At 41.0% G+C, this 12,961-nt stretch overlaps 1 protein-coding gene across 5 annotated transcripts in view; it reads right to left on the bottom strand.

The window, feature by feature from the left end:
* Positions 1-12,961, bottom strand: part of SCAP (SREBF chaperone) — a 47,370-nt gene that overhangs the window by 17,823 nt on the left and 16,586 nt on the right. For all 5 annotated transcript variants that reach the window (XR_009154990.1, XM_058181812.1, XM_058181810.1 and 2 more), the window contains 2 exons: positions 6,027-6,199; positions 5,111-5,237 (listed from right to left, as the gene is read on the bottom strand). Coding sequence is in view for 4 of the 5 variants with exons in the window: in XM_058181812.1 (XP_058037795.1) it covers positions 5,111-5,237; positions 6,027-6,199 (300 nt within the window). In the remaining variant the exon portion in view is untranslated. The remainder of the gene's footprint in view (positions 1-5,110; positions 5,238-6,026; positions 6,200-12,961) is intronic.

Consider the following 12,961-nt stretch of genomic DNA (forward strand, 5'->3'; position numbering starts at 1 on the left):
CCTCGCACATACGTGCTAGTCGTTGCCGACTCTAGGGGGCAGTGCTCATCTCCGTTTCAAAGCCGAAGAGCCAGCACTGTCCAAAGATGTGGTCATGTGGCCGGCATAACTCAAGGCCAAAGGAGCACGGAATGCTGTTACCTTCCCACAAAGGTGGTCCCTATTTTTTCTACTTGCATTTTTACATGCTTTCGAAACTGCAAGGTTGGCAGAAGCTGGGACAAGTAACAGGAGCATGGAAGCACTACATGGCAGCACTAGGGATTCGAACCGCTGAACTGCCAACCTTTTGATCGACAAGCTCAACGTCCTAGCCCCTGAGCCACCGCGTCCCTTAATAAATAAATATATATAAACTGAACACTTTAACAACAGAATAATCAGAGAAGCCATTGAGATAGAAAAACGCCCACACAGCATGAACAAACGAGATGATACCTCCCGCCTACCAGCCATTTGGAAACACGCCCTTATCGACAAACGAGTCCCTAACATGAGGAATGACACCAGACCCACACTCACGAGGTCCACACAGGATATCACCACCATACATCCACCCAGAAAGCAGACCCAAACCCACACTGATCATGAAGCACGACCGAGGACCAGAAGCCAGATGCAGCTGCAACATTAGCCACTTCAAACCCCTCCAATCCATACATGCAGCAGACTGACACCCACTATGAAGATGTAGCACGACCACAAACACAAAGCCAAACAAAAGCAATGCAGCTCACCAGCTCAAATCCCCCTGCAACTCAGACTAATCTGAGCACAACCAGGACACACCCCCAGCCAATCAGAGCACAAAAAAAACCCCATCCAATCAGAGCACAGCCAAGCTCCCACCCAATCAGTTCAAACCCCCACTAGCAGTTAAAAAGGAAGAAACAGCTGCAATCACACATTGCTCCCAGAAGCACGAAGCTGAAGCCTGAAGATGACGAATGAGACTTCGTCGAAACGTTGCCAAGACACTTCCAATTTTACGCAGGAGAAAACCCGAATAACCAAAGACCTACATACAAACACCCGCGAAAACCTCAGAAAACAAATATTGCACCTCTACGGGGAGGAAATCCACCATCTGACCAGGACCTATGAAAAACTAGAAGTCCAAAGAGCTTCCATTTTATGTGACCTCGCATTCCTACGAAACTGCCGCGATGAAAATTTAATCCCCAAATGCTTCCAATTGAAATTCCACTCCAACTCTGCAGCCACCAAACGCATCCTAAAAAGAACAGAATTGGCCTTAATCAGAAATGAACTTCACACAAAAAGATTCCTCCTAGATCAAATCAACAAAGATCTCCTCACACTTCACCTCAAACTCAGCAACAAGATGCACCCGGCACTTTGGGACAAATCCAAACAACTTGCCGTCTGGAGCCGAAACACAGACCACCCTCAAGACAGACACGCACACCAACAAACTCCGAAGACTACAAGAACGCCAGAAACAAACCCCTCCACCCTCACAGCAACACATGAAACAAACAGTGCATAACATCTCAGATAGGATCCTCACCAAAGCTGAAACCGATGTCCTTTCCAAAGGATTCAACTTTGCAGTCACTCCCAAATACATCCCCACTGAGACCATTATATGCGGAGTTGAAACCAGCCTGACCAAAATCAACCCCGATGACGCTAACAAAATCAGACTCGAAATCACCAACATCCTCTGCAGCAGCAAGCCACCCAAAAGCAACTTACCCAAAGAGGAACAGACAGCACTACTTAACCTGAAAAAAGATACCAGCATAATAATCCTACCAGCAGACAAGGGCAACGCCACGGTGGTTATGAACACATCTGACTACCAAACCAAATTAACCAACCTACTCCAAGACCCTGCATACAAGCCCCTAAAACAGACCCCACCACCTACCTAGAAAAACCACTAGATCCAAAATAAAAGCCTCCCCATCAGCGAAGAAATCCAACAAAGAATCATTCCCAGAGAGAAATCATCCAGATGCCCTAAGCTCTATGGCCTCCCAAGATACACAAAGAAGGAACCCCCACTCAGACCCATAGTCAGCTCCATAGGCTCACCTCTACAAAACCTAGCCAAATTTCTCGCCAAACAACTACAGCCCTATGCAGAATCCATCGCCTCACACGTAAAAAACTCATTCCAGTTCATAGATATCATAAAGAAACAAAACTTACAGCCCAGCGACCTACTCGTGAGCTTTGATGTCATATCCCTCTTCACCCAAGTGCCAATCAAAGAAGCCTTGACAGCTATCCAAAACAAATATAACCCCCCCAAGCACATCCTAGATCTGACCAACCACTGCCTATCCAACACATACTTCATCTATAATGGACAAAAATACAAACAAATAGAAGGCGCACCCATGGGATCACCCCTCTCACCTGTCATTGCCAACCTCTACATGGAACACTTTGAAACCCAAGCACTAGAAAAATCTGATCACAAACCCAAACTCTGGCTCAGATATCGTAGATACACCTTCATAATCTGGCCACACGGGAAAGAAAAACTTGACAACTTCCTCACACACCTCAATAGCCTACACCCCAAAATACAGTTCACCATGGAAACAGAAGTTAACAACCAACTTCCTTCCTAGATGTCTTAGTCTACAAGAAACCCAATGGCTCCCTAGGACACACCATCTACCAGAAGAAAACACACACAAACCGCTATCTGCACGCACTCTCACACCACCACCCAGCACAGATCAACTCCGTAGCCAAGACACTCATCTCTAGAACAAAATGCTTAGCTGACAAACAACACCTAAAAACCGAACTACACACTCTCACAAACGTACTAACATCCAATGGATTCCAGAGAAATAAGATTACCAAACTAATCCAAAAAGAACCCCCCACTAAAACCCAAGACAGAGAACAAGAAAATGGCACAGCCCTCCTCCCATATATAAAAGGCACCACAGACAGAATCAGCAAGATCCTCCACAAACATAACATCAAGACAGCATTCTGCACAAACCAAAAAATATCCACCATCCTAAGAAACCCCAAAGACAAAATTGAGTTAGAAAATCAAGGAGTATATGAAATCCCATGCACCGCCTGCCCCACCACATACATCGGACAAACCAACAGAAGAATAAGTGCACGCATTGAAGAACACAAGAACTCAGTCAAAAAAGAGGAACCAACTTCTTCCCTGGTCCAACACCTTAAAGTCACAGGACACGATATTGACTTTAAAAAGACCAGAACTATCGCCAAAACTGAAAATTTAACAACAGAATAATCAGAGAAGCCATCGAGATAGAAAAACGCCCACACAGCATGAACAAACGAGATGATACCTCCCGCCTACCAGCCATTTGGAAACCCACCCTTATTGACAAACGAGTCCTTAACATGAGGAATGACACCAGACCCACACTCACGAGGTCCACACAGGATGTCACCATCACACAACCACCCAGAAAGCAGACCCAAACCCACACTGATCAGGAAGCACGACCAAGGACCAGAAGCCAGACCGCAGCTGCAACATTAACCATTTCAAACCCCTCCAATCCATACATGCAGCAGACTGACACCCACTACGAAGATGTAGCACGACCACGAACACGAAGCCAAACAGCAGCAGTGCAGCTCACCAGCTCAAATCCCCCTACAACTCAGACTAATCTGAGCACAACCAAGCCCCCACCCAAACAGGACACACCCCCAGCCAATCAGAGCACAAAAAAACCCTTATCCAATCAGAGCACAGCCAAACTCCCACCCAATCAGTTCAAACCCCCACTAGCAGTTAAAAGGAAGAAACAGCTGCGATCACACACTGCTCCCAGAAGCACGAAGCTGAAGCCTGAAGATGACGAATGAGACTTCGTCGAAAGGTCGCCAAGAATTTTACGCGGGAGAAAACCCGAATAACCAAAGACATACATACATACATACATATATGCATAATACACACATACATATACCATGTTTCCTTGAAAATATGACCTACCCCAAAAGTAAGTCCTAGCTTGATGGACCCAATATGAGCCCTACCCCCAAAATAAGCCCAAATTAAAACCCCACCCACTCCAGAGTGCACGGGTCAAAATTAAGCTAGGGTGGGAATGGGGTGGTGGTGGAGTTGCCTTATTACTTACATTTGGACATTTGCAGGGAGGCCCCGCAACCCCGCAGAGTGTCAACCACATTCTCACCTGCTTTTGCTGGCCCATTTCTTCTGCAGCCGGCAAGGCTTTCCTGAAGGCCTCTGCAGCTGATAGCAGAACTGTTATTGGCTGCAGAGTCCTCGCCTTGCCAGCCACAGAAGAAGAGCCTGAAGGCCTCTGATTGCGAAAAGGAAACTGGGGGCGACAAGTGTATTAATGCCTGTTCTGAAATCGACAACCATCTGTTTTGTTTTCCTAGGTTTCCGGCGAGGCTGTTTTTGTTACACCAGTTCAACAAACCCTCTACCTCCTTGCACCCTCGTTGTCATCTTGAATAAAGACCACTAACTCTTGTGCTGCTGTCTCCAGAACTTCCATCTACTATCTGGACATCAACAAACAGAAGAGCTAAAGGGTCAACTACCTGCTGAAGAGACATGACTTGGATCCCCGCATACCTGAAACCGTGCACCCCTGCTCTTCAGCTACTGCACCTCCCCCATAGCCCCTGCGATCTCCTATCGCCCATGGCTTCTGCCTGCCACCCAACTGGATGGCAGCTAATTGTCCCTTCCAGCCAAAGGCCTGGGACAAACAGTGTGTCGGCAGAGGGCAAGAGGAGGAAAGCTGGCTGTAAATGGGCTGAGGCAGGAGACTGGCGGCAAAAGAGATGCGGCTAAGGGTGGAAGCCTGAAGGCCCTAGAGCCTCCTCTCTGCAAAACCCCTCCCTCCTAGCACTGATGACGTTACCTATTAGGGTCATGAAAAGTCTACAAGAACACAACGAAGGCCAGAGAGCACCAAGGGCCCCACAATCTTTCAACTGCAAAGAGAACTTTCACGGGGCTGAAGGATGCTTGGACTAAGAAGATGGTCATCAGGACTCCCTCTGAAGAGGGACTGCTCGACCGAGGACCTGCTGACAGTTTCTGGCTCGCTACGGTTCAGCCCGTAAGCCCCGTTCGCCGACTTACCCTCCGTTGAGCGTCGGCGTGAGGCCAAACAGCGTGCACAGCCCGACGGACATCAGGAGGGAGCTGAGCACTGTCACGACGGCAGCCAAAGCCAGACCCCACTTGGATTTCACCATGTCGATCTTGCCTGAAGAGGGAGGAAAAAACCCCATCAGTCTTTGAGTGAGACAGACAGAGAAAGACGCAACACCTGCGCGGACTTCGTTCCAAATCTGGGAGGAAGAAACAGAAGCTGTAGACCACGGGTGTTAAACTGGATCACGTCACGTGACATATCATGAGGTGTCACAAAGCTTTTTTGCTTTTCCGGAGCCAGGATGGGCGTGGCCTGCACGTGACTCATCCAGCCACCAGTTTGACAGGCCCGCTGTAGACCATTTTGTGCTCAGTTGTGGTCGTAAGTCAAGGACTAACTGTACATGAAGTCATTCGATGGATTGCTTTAGCTTTATCCTAGACAAAAAGTCCTCAACTTACGATCAGAATTGAGACCCCAATCATGTGGGGTCACGTGATTCCCTTTTGCGACCTTCCGAAAAGCCAAGTCAACGGGGAAGCAGGATTTCACTTAACGACCGTCTTGATAACTTAACAACCAAAGGGATTCACTTAACAACCATGGTAAGAAAGGTTGTAAAACGAGGCAAAAGTCGGTGGACAAATGTCTTGCTTAGCAACAGAAAATTTGGGGCTCCGTTGCGGTTGTAAGTCAAGGACCAACTGTACATGAAGTCATTTGACGGCTTGCTTTAGCTAACAGCCGGACAGGAAGCAAGTTCGTCAAAGGAGTTGAAAGTCAGTGAACGAATATCTCACTTAGCGATGGAAAATCTGTGATTCAAGTGCGGCCGTAAGTCGAGGACTGCCGGTTCCAAATGAGCCAAGCAGCTCATTTACTCATTCACTCAAAACTTACGGGTGGAGAAGTAGATGTAAGCGAAAAGGATGACGTAGGTGGTGACAAGAGGGATGAGTTCAGCAACGCCGATTTCTTCCTTAAAATGGACATGGATCATCTGGTCTTCCCGCAGGCTGCTGTTGGCGCTGGGATGGAGAAGCTTGAGCCGTGAACGGAGGCTGGAGAGGAACCTGCCCCAGAAGCAAAGAAGAGGTCCCATCATCCACAAGGCATGGTGGGGGGGGGCCTCAAAGGAGCTGCCCAGGATTGTTTCCCACCCCGGGGGGGTGGGGGGTGGGAGAAAAAAGCAATTTATTTTTTTCCAGAGAGATGAAAGGAAGGAGATGGCGAGCTTAATGCTGCTTCTCAACCTGTTGCCTGATCTCAGTAGCACTTTGTAGCTTTGTAGAATTTGAAGCAGAAAATCCAGATTTCGGTCACAATTTTGTTCCATCTTGCATCAACTTTGTGAACTCTCACATTTCCTTTTTGCACTATGTATTCAAAATGGACAGGGGTTAATATTTATACGTATGTATGTGTGTATGTATGTATAGATAGATAGAGAGAGAGAGAGTTGTATATAAATATGTTTGACTGTAGATAGATACTTCCAATAATCTTTTCTGCCGTCCTCACCACTCTCTCCGCCACACATACATATATACATAAAAACACACACACATAGGAGGCTCCAGTGACGTCACCCTCCTGCTGGGTGCTCTAACAGAGCACTCTGTGTTAGAAGATTGTAAAACTCAGTGAAACAGAAAAAAAATCACTGTTCACTGAGCTTAGCATAATCTCTGGGTGAAAGAGGTTATCAGAGTTGTGGAAGAGTGGCAGGTCTGACAGGGGGTTTGCTCTCAAGAGCGAATTTTCCTGGATTTATGACCCCACCGAATTCCACTCCCTCCAACTTCAGCACGCTCCTGTTTTTATCAGGAAAAAGGAGTGGGAATGTCGCTTCTGCTCTAAAGGACTTATTAAATTGATTGATATTCTAAGCAGACGGGAATTTCTGGCGTTCGATCTTTGATGAAGAATCAGCACGGCAAGTACCGACTCCTTTTGAAACTTGAAACCTTTCTTTGTCTTTGATTAATTGACTTTTAAAATGGCGTCTGAAAGTGAAAGTAAAATTTTTAGTACGATGAAGCAGCGTTATTTGTGGATTGTTACAAACGGAGTTTTTATACTGAAAGGAGGAAGGAGAGTTATTAAGTTTGAATTCCTGATTCTTTTGAAGACAGAATGGCAGCTAAACCTTTAAAGCCTTCTGGAAGAAGGGATCTGAACCAAGTCTTGAGGAAATATTGAAAGAACAATTAAAACTTTCTGAAGATAGGCAAAAGAGATGATGGAGAATTTTAATGCAAAAATAAGAAGATATTCTTATGGCAGTTCAAGGACTGAGTAAAAAATTGAGGATTGGAAGTGGAAATGCAACACATCTCTCAGTCAAATAAGCATTTAGAAGACAAAATGAAAGGTGTTCAGAAAAAAGTGGATCAAAATGAAGATCAGGTTGTGATATTACAATATAAACTTATGGAAGGAGCTCTTAGAATTCGTGGTATGCAAGAAGAGCGAGGAGAAGACTTAAGAAAAATTATATCAGAAGCATTGGCTGAATTTATTGAAGTGGACCCCCAAGAGGTAGCTTACCAAATTGATAAAATATATAGAGTTAATTCTTGGATTGCAAGACAGAGAAAGCTTCCTCGGGACATTGTGGTTTATTTTGTGAAAAGGACTATGAGAAATCAGATTCTGCAAGTTTCATATCAGACAACTTTAAAAATTGGAGAACAGGAGTTGAAGGTGTTGAAAGAGATTCCTTCAAAGATGTTAAGAGACAGGAAGGAATTTGCTTTTTTTACACAAGAACTTAAAAAACATCAGATTCAATTCAGATGGGAGGTGCCAGTTGGACTGACACTATTCTATCAAGGAAGGAGATATAGAATTGACACTGTTTTAAAGGCAAAGGATTTTCTTTCTACAGTTTTGAAAGTCGAAATAGAAGTGATAGAAAAACTTCAAAAGATTCAAGAAGGCGTGGTGATCCAAGAGCCTTCATTGCTGCCAGTATTAGAGGAACCACAAGAGCAAAGGGTGACAAGAGGAGCTCTTAAGCGTAAAGAAGAGCAACAGTCTCAAAGTAAAAGTCAGGATCCCAGTATGGAAGCTGTGGGAGGAGCTAGACGGAAGATACCGGAGGAGGAGCTTCCGTTGTCTGCTTCAAAGCTTCAGGAGGCCAGTAATGGCAAATAGAATCTTGTCATGGAATGTTAATGGCTTGAATTCAGCTCAGAAAAGAAAATATTTCACTACTTGAAACAATTTAAAAATGATGTGATTTGTTTGCAAGAGACACATATAAAATTATCAGACCAAAAATATTTAATTAATTCAAAATTGGGTAACCATTTTGTTGCATCAGCTTTGGAAAAGAAGCATGGAATTGTTGTATATATCAGGAAGGATATACCAGCTAAGTTAATTGAGGCAGATATTCAAGGAAGATTTATTGCTATTGAACTGGTGATAGATGCAAAAAAGACTTTGCTGATAGGTATTTATGCACCTAATCAGCAACAAGAAAAGTTTTACAAAATGTTACATGAGAGGTTGACCCTCTGGGATTATAGTTCGTTTATTTTATTAGGAGACTGGAATGGAGTAATTGATACAAGAAGGGATAAGAGAACCTCCTCCAAGAAGATACCTATACATGCAAAATTACCAAAATCCTTTTTTGAAATGATGGAAGACTTTGAGTTTAGAGATATATGGAGGTTACGGAATCCAGATGAGAGAGATTTTACTTTTTTCTGATAGGCATCAATCTTTTCACGTATTGATTTTATTTTAATTTCTAATGACTTGCTTTCTAGGGTGAAGAAAGCGAAGATATTTCGAGGTGTTTAACTGACCATAGCCCAGTATGGATGGAATTATTACAAGGGAAAAAGGTGGTAGAACATGGAGGTTGAATGAAAATCTGTTTAGATATGAGGATAATGTAACTTATTGTAAGAAACAGTTAAAAGAATTTTTTGATTTTAATATGTACAAAGGGACACCTATAGGAACTGTGTGGGAGGCGAGCAAAGCGTCTATTAGAGGATATTGATTTACTTGGACAATAGGCAAAGGAATAATAAACAAAGGCAGCGTAGGTATTTGGAAGAAGAAATTCAAAGGAAGCAACAGTTATTAATTCAAAACCCACAAGATCATAAACTTAAAGAGGCTATAAAAATATTACAGAGTCAATTTAATATGTTAATGGCAGACCAGGTGGCAACGAATATACAATATGCTAAACATAATACCTTTTGTAATGCAAATAAACCTGGGAGATGGTTGGCATATAATTTAAGGAAGAAACAGAAAGCACGTGTCATACAAAAAATAGAATATAAAGGTAAAGAGATATACCAACAGGATAAAATTAAAAGGCATTCTCAGAATTTTATACTGCACTATATGCAAAAGACAAAATATTGAATAGGGACATTTATGATTATTTGAAAGATTATAAGGTTAATATTCTAACATTAGAACAGAGGAGGAGTTGAATCGCCGATAGCTACTGGAGAAATAGTGGAGGCAATTAAACAATTAAAATGGGAAAACCCTGGTACAGATGGTCTTACAGCAACTTATTATAAAAACACAGGATGAAATATTAGGCCCACTTAAAGAATTATTTAATCAGATACAATTAGGGTGGAATACCCCGTCATGGAAAACATCTTTTATTTCACTGATACCAAAGAGGAGCAAGACTGCTCTAAACCTGGTAACTACAGGCCGATTTCACTTTTAAATAATGATTATAAGATTTTGTAAAAATAATAGCAAATAGATTAATGTTAGTTTTACAACAAAGAATTCATACTGATCAATCTGGTTTTATAAAAGGGAGGCAGATGAGGAATAATGTTAGACAGATTATTAATATATTGGAATATTTGGAAAGAAGAATACTTCAGCGGCACTTATTTTTTGGATGCAGAGAAAGCCTTTGATCGATTGCATTGGGATTTTTATTTAAATTAATAGAAAATGCAATTTGGAGACTGTTTTATTAGAATAATTAAAGCGATTTATGGAGAGCAAACAGCACAGATTATAGTAAATGGTAGTTTGACAGAAGTTATTAAGATTGCGAAAGGAACAAGACAGGGATGTCCTTATCACCATTATTGTTTGTTTTGACTCTGGAACCATTATTAGATAAAATACGAATTAATGAAAATAGAGGAATTAAGATTAGACAATATGAGTATAAAGTTAGAGCTTTTGCAGATGATGTAGTGGTTACGTTAATGAATCCTATAAATTCAAGTAGATTTTGTTGGAAGTAATTGATAAATATGGAAAGGTATCAGGATTTAAAATAAATCAGAATAAAACAAAAGTGATAATTAAAAATATGTCTATACAACAGAAACAAAAACTAGAGGAAATGACAGGATTTGAGGTAGTAAAAAGGTTAAATATTTAGGGTCTATATTAGCTCATCGAACAAGAAACTTTATAAGAATAATTATGACTTGCTATGGCAAAAGTTCAGAATGATATGAGTGGCTGGAAGAAATTGCAGTTATCCCTATTGGGAAGGATTGCGGCTATTAAAATGAATGTGTTACCTAGATTTTGTTTCTGTTCCAGATGATACCAATAATTAAAAGGATAAAAATTTGGAAGATTGGCAGATTGGGATTAACAAATTTATATGGCAGGGTAAAAAGCGAGGTTAAAATGAAAATAATACAGGACTCACGGGAAAGAGGTGGTTTAAGAATGCCTAACTTTAAATTATATTATGAAGCAGTAGCCCTTTCAGTAATAAGTGACTGGTTTAACTTAACAGAGGAAAGAATTTTGAATATAGAAGGTTATGACTTGTTATATGGATGGCATGCGTATTTATTTTATGAAAAAAAAGTGGATAGGGCTTTTAAGAATCATGTGTTGAGAAGTGCTCTTTATGGACTGGAAAAAATATTCCTATAAATTAGAATACAAGATTCCTATATGGGCGAGCCCTAGGCATGCAATAGAGAATATAAATATAGAACAGAAACAGGAAATGATTACTTATAAAGAACTTTTGTATGCTGAAGGAGGTAGATTGCAATTAAAATCATTACAGGTATTAAATGAAGAAGGGAGGAATTATACTTGGTTTCAATATGGGCAAATAAGTGCTAGATGGAAAGAAGATCAAAAAATTGGTATAATGCAAAGGAGGAAAATTTAATAAAGCAAATTAGAAATCAGACCCAGGAGCATATAAAGAGATTGTATAATGTGTTGCTTGAAATAGATTCGGAAAAGGATTTGGTAAAGGATTGTATGATAAAATGGGCACAGAATATTCAGGAACCAATAATGTTGGAAACATGGGAGAAAATTTGGGTTAGAAATGTTAAGTTTACACAAGCACAGAATTTAAGGAAAATTTTTATAAGATGTTTTATAGATGGCATTTAGATCCCAAAAAATTATCATGTATGTATCCTAATATCCAAGCGAAATGTTGGAGGTGTGATTGTGATGATGCTACATATTTTCATATTTGGTGGACTTGCAAGAAAATTAAGGTCTTTTGGATAAGAATTTGGTGGATTATTCAAAATGTACTGAAGAAGAAGATAAAGTTCCTGCCACAATTTTTCCTTTTGGGAATTATAACGGATTGTACAGGGATTGAGACTAAATTGATTCTGAATTTAATAACAGTAGCAAGACTGTTGGTTGGTCAATACTGGAAGAAAGGAGAGATACCTACAATAGAAGAATGGATATTGAAAGTTATTAATTTGGCTGAGATGGCTAAAATCTCAGCGTTTTAAAAGACAATACGCAGGAAAAATATTTAATTGAGTGGAAGAAATGGATTGATTATCTACAAAAGAGATATCAGAGTAAGAAATATCAGATTGCCTATGAATAATTAGAAAGTTATTTTATGTAATGGGGAGGGGGTTGGGAGATGAAAAGCTTTGGATGTGGTTATTTGGATTGGAAGGGAAAATTTTATTCTATGTTTGGTTTATGTATAACAATACCTTGTGATTGACCGGGAAGCCGGGGAGGAGGGGAAGGGGTTTTTGGGAGGGGGGAAAAAGGGGGAAAATGTTTTTGTTTTTTAAAACTCTTTCAATAAAAACAAAACAAAAAACAAAAAAACACACACACACACATACACATTTACCTTGTTACCTACTGGAAGGGGTTTTTGTGGTATCCGAAGAAGAACATCCAGACTATACATATAATCTGGATTATAATATATAATCTGGATTACATATATATATATATATATATATATATATATATATATATGTATATATGTATATATGTATATATGTATATATGTATATATGTATATATGTATATATGTATATATGTATATATATCTTTGGTTGTTCGGGTTTTCTCCCGTGTAAAATTGGAAGTGTCTTGGCGACGTTTCGACGAAGTCTCATTCGTCATCTTCAGGCTTCAGCTGCTTCTGGGAGCAATGTGTGATCAATGTGTGATCACAGCTGCTTCTGGGAGCAATGTGTGAAACAGCTGCGATCACACATTGCTCCCAGAAGCATGAAGCTGAAGCCTGAAGATGACGAATGAGTTTCGCCGCATCACCACACTCAATTTTATACGGGAGAAAACCCGAACAACCAATAAACCTGCTGCAGGGGGATTTGAGCTGAAGCACGAAGCTGAAGCCTGAAGATGATGAATGAGACTTCGTCGAAACGTCATATATATATATATAATGTATATAGGTCTTTGGTTGTAATGTAATATAATGTAATATATATATATAATCTGGATGTTCTGCTTCGGATACCACAAAGCCCCCTCTCAGAAGATAACAAGGAAAACATATCATGAAGACAATCTGTAGGGTCCCAGACAAGCCTGCG

The sequence above is a fragment of the Ahaetulla prasina genome, chromosome 4, assembly GCF_028640845.1.
Source record: "Ahaetulla prasina isolate Xishuangbanna chromosome 4, ASM2864084v1, whole genome shotgun sequence".
Classification (NCBI taxonomy): Eukaryota; Metazoa; Chordata; class Lepidosauria; order Squamata; family Colubridae; genus Ahaetulla; species Ahaetulla prasina.